The sequence below is a fragment of the Amblyomma americanum genome, chromosome 11 (genome assembly GCF_052857255.1).
Source record: "Amblyomma americanum isolate KBUSLIRL-KWMA chromosome 11, ASM5285725v1, whole genome shotgun sequence".
Lineage (NCBI taxonomy): Eukaryota > Metazoa > Arthropoda > Arachnida > Ixodida > Ixodidae > Amblyomma > Amblyomma americanum.
Window position 1 is genome coordinate 4,554,875 of NC_135507.1, and position 13,669 is coordinate 4,568,543.

Sequence of the window (13,669 nt, forward strand, 5' to 3'; positions counted from 1 at the left end):
ATCGCCATGCCTCATACAAACAATGATGAAAGAATAATATTTAGAGTGAGGAGATAAAAAGGCTGCAGAACACAATTTCACACTCCAACAATTTGAAAAAATAATGTTTACAATAAACTGTGCACACTGTTCCAAACTCTCTACATTTGGAAGTCTGGGGCACACAAGAATGGCATGTTTATTTTTGACACTAACTTTCAAACAGGTTTCAGCTCGTAGCGGAAAGGTGTTGTTTTAGAGCCCTATAGAGAATTTTGCACTTATTAGCGTGATAGTGTTAAAGGTCCAGTTCAGCGAAAAACCTGACACTAGCATCACTGTGAATGGAAATGAGAGGGCAGCGATGTAGAAACGCAGTTTTGCTGAAAAGAAAAGTGATTGCCAAGAGGAAATGAATCACTGTCCTTTGGGTCGGGTGTTTGTTCAGTGGGTTAAAAGGAGGCCTTGTACGAGCACCTCACATCATAGTATGTGAATAACATTACATGAATACTTAGTTAATTATGATCACTAATTGCCATCATGGTTATAATGAACAATGATGTGTAATTTCACAATATGTTATGGCAACAAGTGTGTCGATGTCTGTGAAAGGGTGCACCGTGGGATCTCAGAGTCTGAGCAGCCTTAGGGGCCCTTTAACGCTGTTGCGTCATACTCTTAAGGTGAACCTTGAGCTTTTTCCTTGCTTCCTTCCTTGACAGTCTTCATATTTAATTCAGCTCACTTTCCTCCTTCACCTTTATACACTCTCTTCCCTCTCCCCCTTTGCAGAATAACAAACCGGTACTTTTTTCTAGTCAGTCTGTTCACCTTCCCTTTTCGACTGTCTCTCACTGATAAAAATATTCACGCAATTAAAATGATTCTAAAAGTTTTTCACATAATGTGTTGATGTTAGGCACACCCAAGACTTTGTTTTCTCTTTTCTTTTAATGTAGCACTAGCACAGGTCAGTTGTCATCTTTTGAACATTTGTTACCTGGCCTGGTCAAGCCACTCCTTTGCCTTTGTGTATTGCTGCTGCTGCATTGACAAGAAGCCCAGCTCAGCAGCGGCAAAAGGCAGCAGGTACGTGTCCTCCAGGATCTGATCTTGGCTGCGGATGAGAAATTCAAATTGTGCGAGCTGTGTCAGCAGCATTTACATACTTATAATGCTTGGCCAACATATTGCTTACCACAGTGCAAGGGAATGAAATATGCAGACATGCCTAAATTACTGTTTGCATGAACGCTGGAACAGTGTGTAAAATCGTATCAGTGGACTCCCGTGAAGCCACTGCAAAGACTGCCGTGACTGGAAACCATATTTTGAACACTGCGACATCATCATTGACAACAGAAACCAAATTTATGGAGATCATTGGGGCTTTCAGCATATTAAAGAAAGGCATGTACAGTCGTATCCCATTAATATGACTCCTGTTAATTGAAATGAATCGAATTAAGGACAGCCTTTCTGCGAAGTTTTTCTTTTTCAATGTATTTATGCCTTGTTAAAATGGAAACTCGCTGCCTGGACAATAGACAGGGGGAAAATGTAGAAGGCCTATTGGGGCCTATGCATTTTTGCTGCATTATTATGGACGGTGATGAGAGCAAAATCTCTACTGCCCAAAACAGATATCTCGTTTTCTGCATTTTGAGCGCAGGACACCAGATGAAGGCATATGAAAAGAGCAAATTACTGACTGACGAGACTCTTCTTTTCTAGTTTTCCAGTGCAAAGTTGCCGAGTCGATGCTCTTTACCATTTGCTGTATAGCATGAATGGTTGCAAAGAAAACTCTCTCTGCAGTTGTGCTAAGTAGAAAGCCTTATTCAGCAGCTGTCTGACAAGTGAGCTGTGTTGTTGTGGGATGTGAACTGTCGTAGTAGTGGTTAAGTCATCCAGCCATGAGACGCCATCAAGTATGTCATACACAGATCACTATAGGCACGTCAGCATAATGGTGAACAGAATAATGGACTTGGAGCTGCAAAAATTGTGTCTAGTTTCAACTTCACTGACCATTAATACACACAGAAGCAGACCCTGAACATGCCATGTTTTTTTCTGTATAATTTTTTTCATTTGTGATTCGTTATTACGAATAACTCAATTCATGAACAGTTTTTCTTGGGAACCAAAGCGTCCGAGGCATCCAGCGTCCAGGGCTTTTGTTAACCAAAGGAATAATGTTTCTTCTTTCTGCTAACAGATGGAACTTTGACTGACAATAAGTTTTTTCAGATTAACCCCTTCTTTATTTGTCATTATTGCATTCTTTTCTGGTGTTATCATGCTGTTCAGCTATGTAAGTTGCTTGTTTGCACAATAAAAAGCAAAGCATTAAGTACTAACCCACCTTATAAAAGGGTGGTAATGCGACGATTTCACTTCTAAATTACAGTGCCTTATTTAGCTTCAGGTCATCTAAAACTGTTGCAAAGCACGTATAATGCTAAAACATGATTCACAGAGGAACATTCTACATGCTCGTCATCAAGCATTTGAAAGCTTGCATTAGCTTTATGTGTTGGGAAGTGCAGGGCTGGATCCCCAGTGCTTCTGTGTACCCACCAGTTTCCCAAGAGATAAAAACCTTCCCCTGGCCATATGCTCGGCTTTCCAGATATTAAATGGTTGGGAAAAATGGGTCTTTGATCCCACCTTGAGCAGGCTAAACACATGAGCCCAGGCACTCTTTGGTTGAGCCATTAGAAATCAAACCATCATCATGTGAAGCATAGGGGAAGCTGAACTCACTAGTTGAAAACTTCCAAGAAGCACTCCTCTGACTGCAGCGGGTGGCCCATGTAGCGCATGCACACGCCCTTCAGCAACATCGCCAGACAGTAGTCATCGACATACCGCTCATCCATCTCTGTAAGGCACAGCAATGCAGCAGGTAAAAATTTAGGACTCGGGGTTCAGACCTTTGCCACCGACGCAACATCGGCTCACCTTTTTCTCGGGAAACTTCAGGCAGAGCATTCTCGATAAGTCCCAAGATCTGCAGCAGCAGCTTCTCATTACGTCCGATCATGGGAAAGCTGTTCCACATGTACATGATTTCCTGAAAAGCAGGCAGGACTACTGTATAGGCTCTGATTTAACAAAGAAAGTTCTCATTAATTGATCTATAAATCAAGGAATTGGTCATGTGCGTCTCTTGCAAATATCAATAAAGCCAAGTGCTACAAAACAAAAATCTCCGTGTAAAAAAATTAACCGCTGATTTATTTCGTGAAACTAATTGTGACGTGGGTGTGCTAGCACAGTGCATATGTATCCCCCACAAGGGTTATACAGACAATGTAAGTGGCAGCAGATGCAATGTGTTTTCTGCCTTTCCACTTGGCTGCAGCTGTCGTAAAACCAGTTTGCCTCCATTCCACTTGGCTGCAGCTGGTGTTTCATCTTCTCCATGTGGCTGCAGCTGCCATTGCCGCAAAACCGGTTTTCCTCCTTCACCAGGGCACACAACAGCTTTTTCACTAGCGAGAACCTTGAAGTAGTAGGGCACGAAAAGGAAAGGGGGTTTCCCCTCTCTCCACTTTTCCACCTGCCAACAGTGGCATGTGAAGGCTTCATCCGCAGGCACGAGGCATCTAGTGCTAGCCGACTAAAAAGACAATGAGCCGTGATGTTCCTAGCTTTTGGATCACTGGATGATGGTGCGGTTATAGACAGCATAGGTTGGATTGCAGTCTGTATTCTTGATTGTAATTTTATTGAACAACAATGCGTTCCTACCACAAACTAGGCCTAATGCAATATTAATACCACAAACATGCTGTGCCACTTGAAAACTAGTAGGGAGCTGTACAAGCTTCTTCATAGGTATACTATCTACATTAGGGGTAACTTGACAAATTATTGCACTAAATATATTCGGTCAAGAGAACAGTATAGACAGTCATCCTTGCTCTAATGGAAACACAGCATACTGCTAGGCGTATTTAGACTTCACTTACCACAACAGGTAGAGTGAGTCTCTGCCCATTGTCGAAGAACTTTTGAGACTTTTTGACCACAAACTTTTCAATTGGGATTGACTTGCCAGCAATTTTTTGCTTGAGCCCAGGAGCTTGCCTGAAAGGAACAAGCCATATGCATATAATTTTCAAAAATGCTGGTAGCTTTATCTCAGGAATGAACTAATTAAAGAGAGACCAACCAAATATTTTAAAGTGAATTTTTCCCAAATATTTGTTGCAGCCACTGCCTTCTTCAAATCACAGTGAACATTGCAGTTAGTCTTTTCTTCATGCTGTCTTGTTATATATGCCCCGTTTAGTGCTGTTCTGCTTTCCCATGCACTTCCTCTTTCTCTGTTTCCTGTCTCTTGTTTTTCTATTTGTTTCTTTTCCTGCTTGTTCATTCATCCTTTTATTTATTGATACCCTCAAGGCTAATAGTGAGTACCATAAAAGAGCAAACTTACATAAACATATGTGAAACATTTATAACATAGCAAACATATTAAAGCAAATAAACAATACAAAGTAAGATACAAAACCAAATACAAAAGCAATTACCTTTGACATTAACATGAAAGTCAGTGTTCACAATATTTACCGTTGTGTTTCAAATTTCAAGCAATTTTATTTTTATACATGCTTCTAAGCCAAGCTGAAAAGTAAAATAAGGATTTTTATGCAAGCTTACCTGAGCAGGTTAGCAATCTCCTCCATGAGTTCAGTGTTGCCTTCCTTGTACTTAGCATAGAGGCAGGAAGCCTGGATGTAGACATAGGTGGCCTTCGACCACCGGCAACCCTTGCGCAAGATGTCCGCTGTGTCGATGGCTCGGTCCCAATCACACCTAAAGCTGTTTTCATTTTTGTGCAAAGAAGGGTTAACATGACAGCCACAAGTGAAGGGGTCACATTCATACACTCCTCTACATGGATGTGTTAAGCTGCTAACCTCATAAGCATTACCATGTGTTCTGCAAAGTGTGGTATGAATGAATGATTGACATACTCCTCACTGCCTAGCAAGAAACATGTGGATTTGTTTGTTTGAGCTCCCACAGTGCAGAGATTCCGCTATACATCTCAAAACACTATGGGTTTTTAAAAAAAGTTTATGCTGATTGAGGTGTAGGCTTAATCAGGAGGCATAACAGCATCCCTCTCCCATGCCTTGGGCTACACTGTACAGCTCTATTTTATGTCTGAATTAACTTCAGAGTTCACAGCTGAATGATATGAATGAGTGCCTACCTGTTTCATTCACTGTAAGTCTGACTTGCTTGATTTGTTGCAAAAATATGTTACTGATGGTAAGCTAATAACTGAATATAGATAACCGTTTTCTTGAACACTACGGCAACAAATGCGTCGTTCGACCCGCCACCTAGGTTTTTCCTGCGGTACGTCGACGACTGTTTCTGCATCATCCGACGACAGGATGCGGAAAAATTTCTACGGCACCTGAACTCATTTCTAGAGAGCGTTCAGTTCACGATGGAAGAAGAGAGCAATGGGCGCCTCCCTTTCCTCCACGTCCTCATCGAACGAACAGCAAATGGCATCACGACGAGCGTGTACAGGAAGCCCACCCACACAGGGAAGTACCTGAATTTTCATTCTGCGCACCCAATAGGGCAGAAACGCACAGCTGCTACAGCGCTTTACAATCGTGCCTTCAAGCTTTGTTCAAGCCCATGCAAAAGAACTCGTGAAGTCCGCCGCATAAGAAAGGAGCTTTCAAAGAACAGATACCCGTGTCAAGTGCTACAATCACAAGAACGACACGCTGCGGCCCCTCAAGCCGAAGCAAAAGCAGCCAAAAAGATAAAACGTGCAGCCGTCCCATATGCCCCTGGTGTCAGCGAGACGTTATGCCGGATACTGGCTGACTACGACATCCAAGTTGCCCATGTCCCATCCAGCAAGCTCAGAAACCATTTGGTACGAGCAAAGGACCCGCTTGAAAAGACCAGCTACCCTGGGGTAGTTTACGAAATTCCTTGCAAAGAATGTGGTGCAGCCTATATAGGCGAAACAGGGGACTTCAGGAGACGATTCAAAGAACACCAGCGTGACGTCAAAAACAAAAAAGTGATTTCTAACGCTCTCGCCGAACACCAGCAAAACACGGGCCACTTGATTGACTGGGATTCCACGCGCATACTTGAGAAAGAAAAATCATTATCTACTCGTCTGCTCAAGGAATCCCTTCACATACAAATGACAAGCCAAGCGATTAACAGGACGCAGGGCAATCTACCCGAGATATACATCCGCACGATACGCAACGTTTTCCCTACATAAGCAGCAGCCCGTCTCGTTTTTCATCCCATTGTGAACAAGGCACCCGTAGTGGTGCCGAAACGTCAATTCTCTTACGGTTATTATTTTTTTTTTCCTTTATGACTTTGGCGAGTGTTCGTTTAAAAGGATATGCAAAATGATAAGATACCGAATTGCCAAAGAGCTCAGTGAGGGATTCACATAGCCACAAAGCCTCTAACACTTACCAATGGCACCACAGCAACTCCCAGTAGCAAATATAATGGAATGGAATCCACTCATTCTGCGCTTCGATAGCTTCATAATACTGGTTTATGGCCTGTGAAGAAAGGAGTCACAAGATCTTGTAACAAGGCTCTCCAAAGACGCCTTTGAGGTCGAGCCACTAAACTCTCCCATCATAATACGCATGATTAACCAAAATATCTAAAGTTGCATGAACCCTCTCGGGTGCTATGTCAGCAATTGGTACACTGAATTTTGGTACACTGTGTTTTTTATGGTAGTGCGCTACAGCTAGCAGCAGCGATATTTTTGTATCAGCTGAATGCACACTCTTTGTATCAACATTGGGTGCTCGTGTGAATGGATTTTGTAAGCTGTAACAATATCATTTTTTTTCTACATTTTCAACGTCACGGGCATGTTTTAAAAAATGCATGTGATCACCCAGTTTCTGGAGTATGCAAGTGACAAATCCTGATGTTTCAATGTTTATTATGTTACCATATTCAGCCATTGCAACACTTTGTACAAAACTTTGCTCATGCCTTTAAAAAGATAGCCATTAATGTTCTGCACAGCAAACCTGTCTAATTGGCTTTCCCAAGGCCTGCACAAACTTATTTAAGCAGGAGATAACTTTTTTTTTTAGGGAAATGGCAGGCGGTGCCTGAAATGACAAAAGTCATAAAGTCTGTGAACTAGGTCTGACAGTAGAAGCTGTTATATGGCAGCATGAGCCGGAATTGAATAGAATGGCTTACATTTTCTATCTGACCCTTGACCTGGTGCATCCTTGCATTGAAAAACAAGCTGAGTACGCCCTGTAAGAAAAATAATTTTACTGTGAAGTGGTCATCACAATCAGCACAAAATCACAGAATCAGAATTAAGCAACCTTCTAACAGTTTCCAGTCGAAAATGTCAGAGTAAAAAAATAAAAAGAAGAAGTCAGTTTTTTCCAACTACTCACCTTTGGATATTTATGTAGAAGGCCTTTCACTAGCCTCTCTGACAGTTCTAGATCTCCGTCACCAAGTCCTGCAATGTAACAAGTGAACAATAAGCCTTGCTTTCCAAGCAAGTATTTCATATACTTTCACTTGTGAGCCTCACATAGATGTAATGCTGAAGCACATTCCATAATTTTCAAAGACCAGAGACATAGAAGATGCAGTAAACATAAACTTTTACCATTGCTAGCTGCCTCATGGCCGCTATGTAATTTTATAAAAATCAAACTAAGTACTAAGTGCAGATAAAAACTTTCCTCGCAAGTAGCAAATAACCTCCATAACTTATTGTTTTCGGCGCATGCTCCAAGAACACTGCAGGAGGTTAGTGCAGAAGGCACTGCCTTACACAACATGGTGGTGTTAACTACTGCGTGCATGAACTCAGCAGTTGTTTCTTACCGAGGATGTAGAGCACAAACGTGTGATATGCCACAAGCACAATACTGCACAAAGGCCCACGGAGGTAGTCTTGCATCATGCAGCCTTCTTCTAGTTCTCGCAATCCCAGCACCTGTGAAATAATATGAACTGAAACCTGTGAGACCCTACAAAAATTAGGGTCAAGCTATTCTTTCTATGAATGAGATAATTCTCACAAAAAATTAATACATTATAAATAAAAATTTTCTTTAGCAGAGCTAGCTAGTGTTTTGCAGCATTTCACTAGGTCTTTTCTTTTTTTTATAGGAGACACTACACTAACTTAGGCTGAATAAAAAGACAGAAGTCTATGAATGGTTGTGAATAACAAAAAGAGCTAAATGTATGCTCCATTCTCAACACAGAATTTATTTATTTTTTGTCAGCATTGGTCGCAGCATTTGGAAAAGCTAAGGCTTCAAGGCATCAAATCTGAATGGCTGTTCAAATATGTCCTTTTTTTTCAGTTCCAATTCATTGTACACTCTAAAATTCGATGTTCACAGCACCATAGTCACATACACTTTCCATCAGTAAGTGTTGCAACTGACTTGCAAGACTAATTTAGGGCTAGCAATGTAATAAATTATTCTTTAACTGTAACCTTGGCCCTACTTCTCCTAAAATGCAGTGGTCACACTTAGTTAAAAGCTTCGTTGCACATTCGTAATGGTTACAAAGTCCCACCTTGTTTCCGGAGAATCCTATGAATTCCAAGAGCTTCAAGATCCGCGTTGGGAGTTGAGAGATCAGCTGGAATCAAACAATGAAACGCCAATTTAACTTCCAGTCCTCCACACCTTCTCATTACCAGCAAATGCTAACATCAGTGGTAATGCCGCTGATGCAACCCTTGTGATAGCGTCTGTGGACTTATTGCCACCCCCACCATTGCTACAACATTAACGGAGGAGTCTCGTCTCACCAAGTTAAATGCTCCGACGCCCAGGTGAACACCACTCTCAAAGTGTTCTTTTTCCTTTGAACTCTCCCAGTTCCTTGTTGCCAGCATTTGCATACATTCCCTGCAAAAATAAAAAGGACAGTGTGATTATAATCTAATCCAATAATCTAACTGATTCACATGTAGAAAGACCTAGCTGTGGCCAGCTCTCCTAAGTTTTTTATGAAGTCTGCAACAATGATGTAGTACATAAAAGATGCTCACACTCAACCTTTTTTTTCCTTGATGTCTTTACAAATAAACGGCGCAGGACAGAACAAGGGAGCAGAATAAACAAAAACAGACTTCATATTTCATTTACTTATTCATGTTTATGGGTACAAAAAAAGCGATTTCAAGCACTGTTTCAGCAGGATGGAGTTGCAATATGTTACATCTTTCTTGACTGCCATTCTTTTACTCGTATGAAAAAAGATTAAATTCATTTATTTCGTCACTAAATGTCTGGTTATGTCACGCACCATTCATAACAAAATAAACGCAAAAGCCATGGGCCCTCATATTATTTGTGGCTGCTTTGTTGATGCAGCCACAACACGATATTGGGGCTATGGTACAATGAAGTTGCACAGGGAACAAAATAAGCCTTCGCATTTTCCATATTTCTTGTTTCAAGGACAACCGACTCACAGCGGTACCTTTCCATCCAGCTGAGGAAGCACAGAGCATTACTGCTGGGCACAAGTTCAACGCTTCTCTAAACAACCTCTTCGCGAGCGCTTGTGAATTAAGCTGCGTTCGCATATTTTCTCCTCAAGCGTAAGCAAGTCATGCGTTTATACATCGCGCCTCCCACGCGCCTATTTAATCTGTAATCTTACTAGCTAAATAGAGGCCAGTGTAAAATTTAAAATTTGAGGCATATATACGTGGTAATACGCTACGGGGACACAGGAAAAGCATGTGTGTAGTGTAACGACACCCAAGTACGCACAAACATTGTTGGGGAAAATCAAATTTAAGACCGTCTTAAATATTCAATGAGGCGAGTATGGTAACTTAGGTCGCGCACGCACTAAAACAGGCATATAAAAAACCCAGTAGCCAACGCTTTCCTCGATAGCCATAAAACTTCAAGCGGGCTTTTCCGCACTATTACTGCTAGTGCGGCGAAGCCACACAACTTCGCAAAAGTGCGCGAGAGGCCTGTGTTCGCAAAGTAAAAAATTTACGGAATGCAGTTTTCGTCCCACAATGAACACCTCGAGCGCCGACGATGACTATGATGCCCTCGTAAACTGAGTATTACAACGGATGCTAAACACACAGGCCTGTAGCGGTTCCCTGCCGTTAAAAGGGACATTAGGAAGAATTTCTATCGTGTAGTGAAATACACTTATGTTCACTCCGAGTAGTTTTCAGTAGGGCAAGCTCCAATACCACTGTTTGACCTTTCGCCCGAGCTCCAGTGTCCTTTTATAAAACTCATAAGCATAAAATATATCTGGAGGCGCTGGCAACTTTAGCCGGGCATCGCGTAGATTAGTGCCGCGACATGCAACACTTCTGCTACAATGTCTTAATATTCAACTACTCCGAGTAGCATTTCCTTATTAGGTTTGGCGCTAAAAAGTCTATCTCGGGTAATTACGGTATCACTTTTCGGGGTGGCGTGATACTGTGACGTTTGAAATGACGAAGCTGACCGGTTCGAAAGAGTTGGAAATATAAACAGTGGTGAAATTTTTCAAAACTTTTTTTGAAAAGAAATGAAAATGCGCGAAAGCTTACGCAATGCACTAATAACAGCATAACAGCCTGGAGGAACTGAACTTTATTTTCTGCGGCAAACGCGTGATACACAATAACGTTGCTGGATGATTTCGGATGCATCGGGCTTATTTCTTAAAACTCTGTCCACTACCACCTACATGTGTGCTCATCATATTTATACCCGAAACAGTGTAGATCTTCATCTCTCCGATTTTATGGTAATATCACGGGAGCGTCACTCAGACGGTTATTCAGCGTCCCATGCAGGACACCCCAAACGAAACAGAAGAGACTAAGCGTATGCGCATAAAACGCTTGCCAGTTCCAGCATCGTCGGCTCGGCTGTTCTCCAGACGTGACAAAAAACTCACAGGACGGTTACGACTGTAACACGATATTCAGCTATAGGTGGTATAGTAGTCAAGTGATGCACCCCTGCGCTGGCAGGCGTGCCTGTTCCAAACAAAGCCACACGTAGGCTTATGTGACCCAGGTTGACCGCGATATAAGGTGAGTGCGTTGATGGCCGGTGGGTGCGTTAATGACATCCACCCGGTAGGTGGATATGTCTAACTCACCCACCGGTTACGGCGGCGACGGCAAAGCGCAGGCCGGGGACGGGCGCCTAACAGCTGTCGCTGTAAAAAATTGGTGAGCTGTACGTACTCCGTCGCTTCGATCCCTTCATCTCTGCAATGCGCGTGTTATAGAGCGCAACAACATGATGCGTTAGAACGGTGTATAAAATAGACTTCCATGTCATTTTAGGCCGGAAATCAAGTGAAGGGCAGTGGGGCTCACTTGTAGGACTGGTAACAAGACCGGATCTTGAGTCCACCCTTGATGAAGGTCACCAGGCTCTGGTCTTCAACGAAGGTCAGAATGGCGTTCTCCAGAAGGCACTCGGCGTAGCACAGCTCCGCGTGGATTTCCTCTGAAAACGTGGCCAGAGGGCAGGTGGTGGACCAAATCGCGCCGCGCAAGCAGGACTCGCGCACAGCTCTTTATCCCACCAGCTTTAAAACTTTCCATACCTGTGTTGCATGCACCAAAAATCAGAACTCTGAAGCAAAATCAGGTAGGTTAGCCAACTCTCGGGCCACCTGCAGCATTCAGATGAACTACTGAGGTGCTCAAACCAAGGCTATGGGGGAAGAAGGAAGATTATACCAATGTTATTTTTTAATCAATAATAGGCAGTTCATCCTAATACTACAAATGGCGTCATTTCGTAAGGCGTCATTTCAAAAAGGAAGTTTACGTTCGGTATCAAAGAAATATTGAACTTTGTCTATGGCACTTATTTTGTGCTGTCCTTTCAGTACAGTTTTATTACTTCAAATACTGAGTACCAGTCCGAGGGCCGGCCGGATTTAAATACGTGGACCCGACGGGAACGACAACTAAAACCGCAACACACACAGGACAGAGGAAGGCGACAACACATGTTGCCTGCCTCTGTCCTGTGTCTGCTGCAGTTTTAGTCGTTATGTCTCGCCAACTGGCCTACAACTTTACCCTCCTTAGCTATGGGAATCATACGTCAGTTCTATGGGATCTATATGCGAGTCTAAATCCTACGGGAGTCCTACATGGTCGCTCCGCGATTCCTACGTGGTCGCTCCGCGAGTCCCACATGGTCGCTCCGCGAGTCCTACATGGGCCCTCCGCGAGCCATACATGGGCCCTTCGCGAGCCATACATGGGCCCTCCGCGAGTCCTACATGGGCCCTCCGCGAGCCATACATGGGCCCTCCGTGAGCCATACATGGGCCCTCCGCGAGCCATACATGGACCCTGTGCAGCCATACATGGACCTTGCGGCAGCCATACATGGACCCTGTGGAAGTCATACATGAACCCTGTGGCAGCAATACATGGACCCTATGGGCAGTCTTGCAAATGGTATGATCGAGGGGCTCTGACGTGTAACTCATCCAGTCATATATATCTCACGCATGGTGTAAGTGTTGTAGTCTGGCCGGAGAAGCATCCGGGCCACGGCCGAGGTCCTGCGGCGCATCCGGTTGCAGACTTCCACGCCCTGCCGGATGGCTTCCTGTGCACTCTTGATGTCACTCTGCGCACAGAAGCAGAAAGCACCGACAGCACGAGTTATTCGCGCACGAATCGCATGTCCATGTACGGTAATAGCTGAGGCTTCACGGACCAGCAGTGGTGTACATGGTCGAAAAGTGGTAGAATCGAATCGAATACTGGCTGCATATGCTGCAGATTTACATATCCGTCACACAGGGCTAGGTACACTCTTTCATTCGCGTACTACATACTCTGTCGTTTGCGAACGAAGTACGACGTTTTGGGCCAAAATCTACGCATACCACTACGTTTCCGTGCCTCTTTGTCGACGTTTTGTGCAGCTGTCTATTGGTTCAAAAGAAAATTCAATACAGGCCTGTCTGGTTGGGAAAAGGAATGTAATTTGAGTTAGCACGACGATATAAAATAAAAAAACTACCTTTCAGAGCCTATTCAGTTCCCTCATCAGGTGTATCTGGGGGTGAGTTGCTGGCCTTTTTAAGCCCTCGTTTAGACAGTCGCCGGATCACTGGCCGTAGTCCGTGGATGTAAGAGGGGACAGGGTTTCTAGGGAGGGGTTAACATTCCCCTGCGTCTGCTGTTGAATATGCCATGACTCCAGTGAGAGCCTACTGCCAAGAAGGTGTTGCTTCTGCACAGGCACGGCTCGGTTTCCAGCACAACGGATCCCTCAAAGTCAATCATGTGGTCACATGCCTCGCAGTGTTCCGCCATCCGCTTTGTACTGCTTCATTCTTTCGGAGAAATTCTCGGTTTTGCCAGCGTAGAACGCCGAGCACTTCAAGCGTGGCGATCTTGTACCATGCCTTGAGCCTTTTCTTTCGGGTGAAGGTATTTTGGGTGCAGTAGGAGGCGTCCGACAGTGGAAGTCAATTTGTGTGCGGTTTGTACCTCCTCTTTTCTGAGAGTACGAGCCAAGGTTTCACTGGCGTCTTTTACATTAGGAATGCAAAACCATTTTGCCGATAGAATATGCTCGGGCCAGAAGTATATGGATGGAAAGTTGGGATAGTTGGGTTACGTTCG

At 43.6% G+C, this 13,669-nt stretch overlaps 1 protein-coding gene across 2 annotated transcripts in view; it reads right to left on the minus strand.

Moving 5' to 3' along the window:
• LOC144111406 (tetratricopeptide repeat protein 39B-like) overlaps positions 1 to 13,669 on the minus strand; it is a 122,085-nt gene that overhangs the window by 2,767 nt on the left and 105,649 nt on the right. For both annotated transcript variants that reach the window (XM_077644687.1, XM_077644688.1), the window contains exons 5-17: positions 12,539 to 12,662; positions 11,384 to 11,516; positions 8,831 to 8,930; positions 8,593 to 8,658; positions 7,885 to 7,996; positions 7,443 to 7,510; positions 7,234 to 7,293; positions 6,475 to 6,566; positions 4,657 to 4,818; positions 3,963 to 4,080; positions 2,950 to 3,061; positions 2,752 to 2,869; positions 983 to 1,099 (exon numbers count right to left, since the gene is read on the minus strand). In XM_077644687.1, the coding sequence (XP_077500813.1) occupies positions 983 to 1,099; positions 2,752 to 2,869; positions 2,950 to 3,061; positions 3,963 to 4,080; positions 4,657 to 4,818; positions 6,475 to 6,566; positions 7,234 to 7,293; positions 7,443 to 7,510; positions 7,885 to 7,996; positions 8,593 to 8,658; positions 8,831 to 8,930; positions 11,384 to 11,516; positions 12,539 to 12,662 (1,382 nt within the window). The remainder of the gene's footprint in view (positions 1 to 982; positions 1,100 to 2,751; positions 2,870 to 2,949; positions 3,062 to 3,962; positions 4,081 to 4,656; positions 4,819 to 6,474; positions 6,567 to 7,233; positions 7,294 to 7,442; positions 7,511 to 7,884; positions 7,997 to 8,592; positions 8,659 to 8,830; positions 8,931 to 11,383; positions 11,517 to 12,538; positions 12,663 to 13,669) is intronic.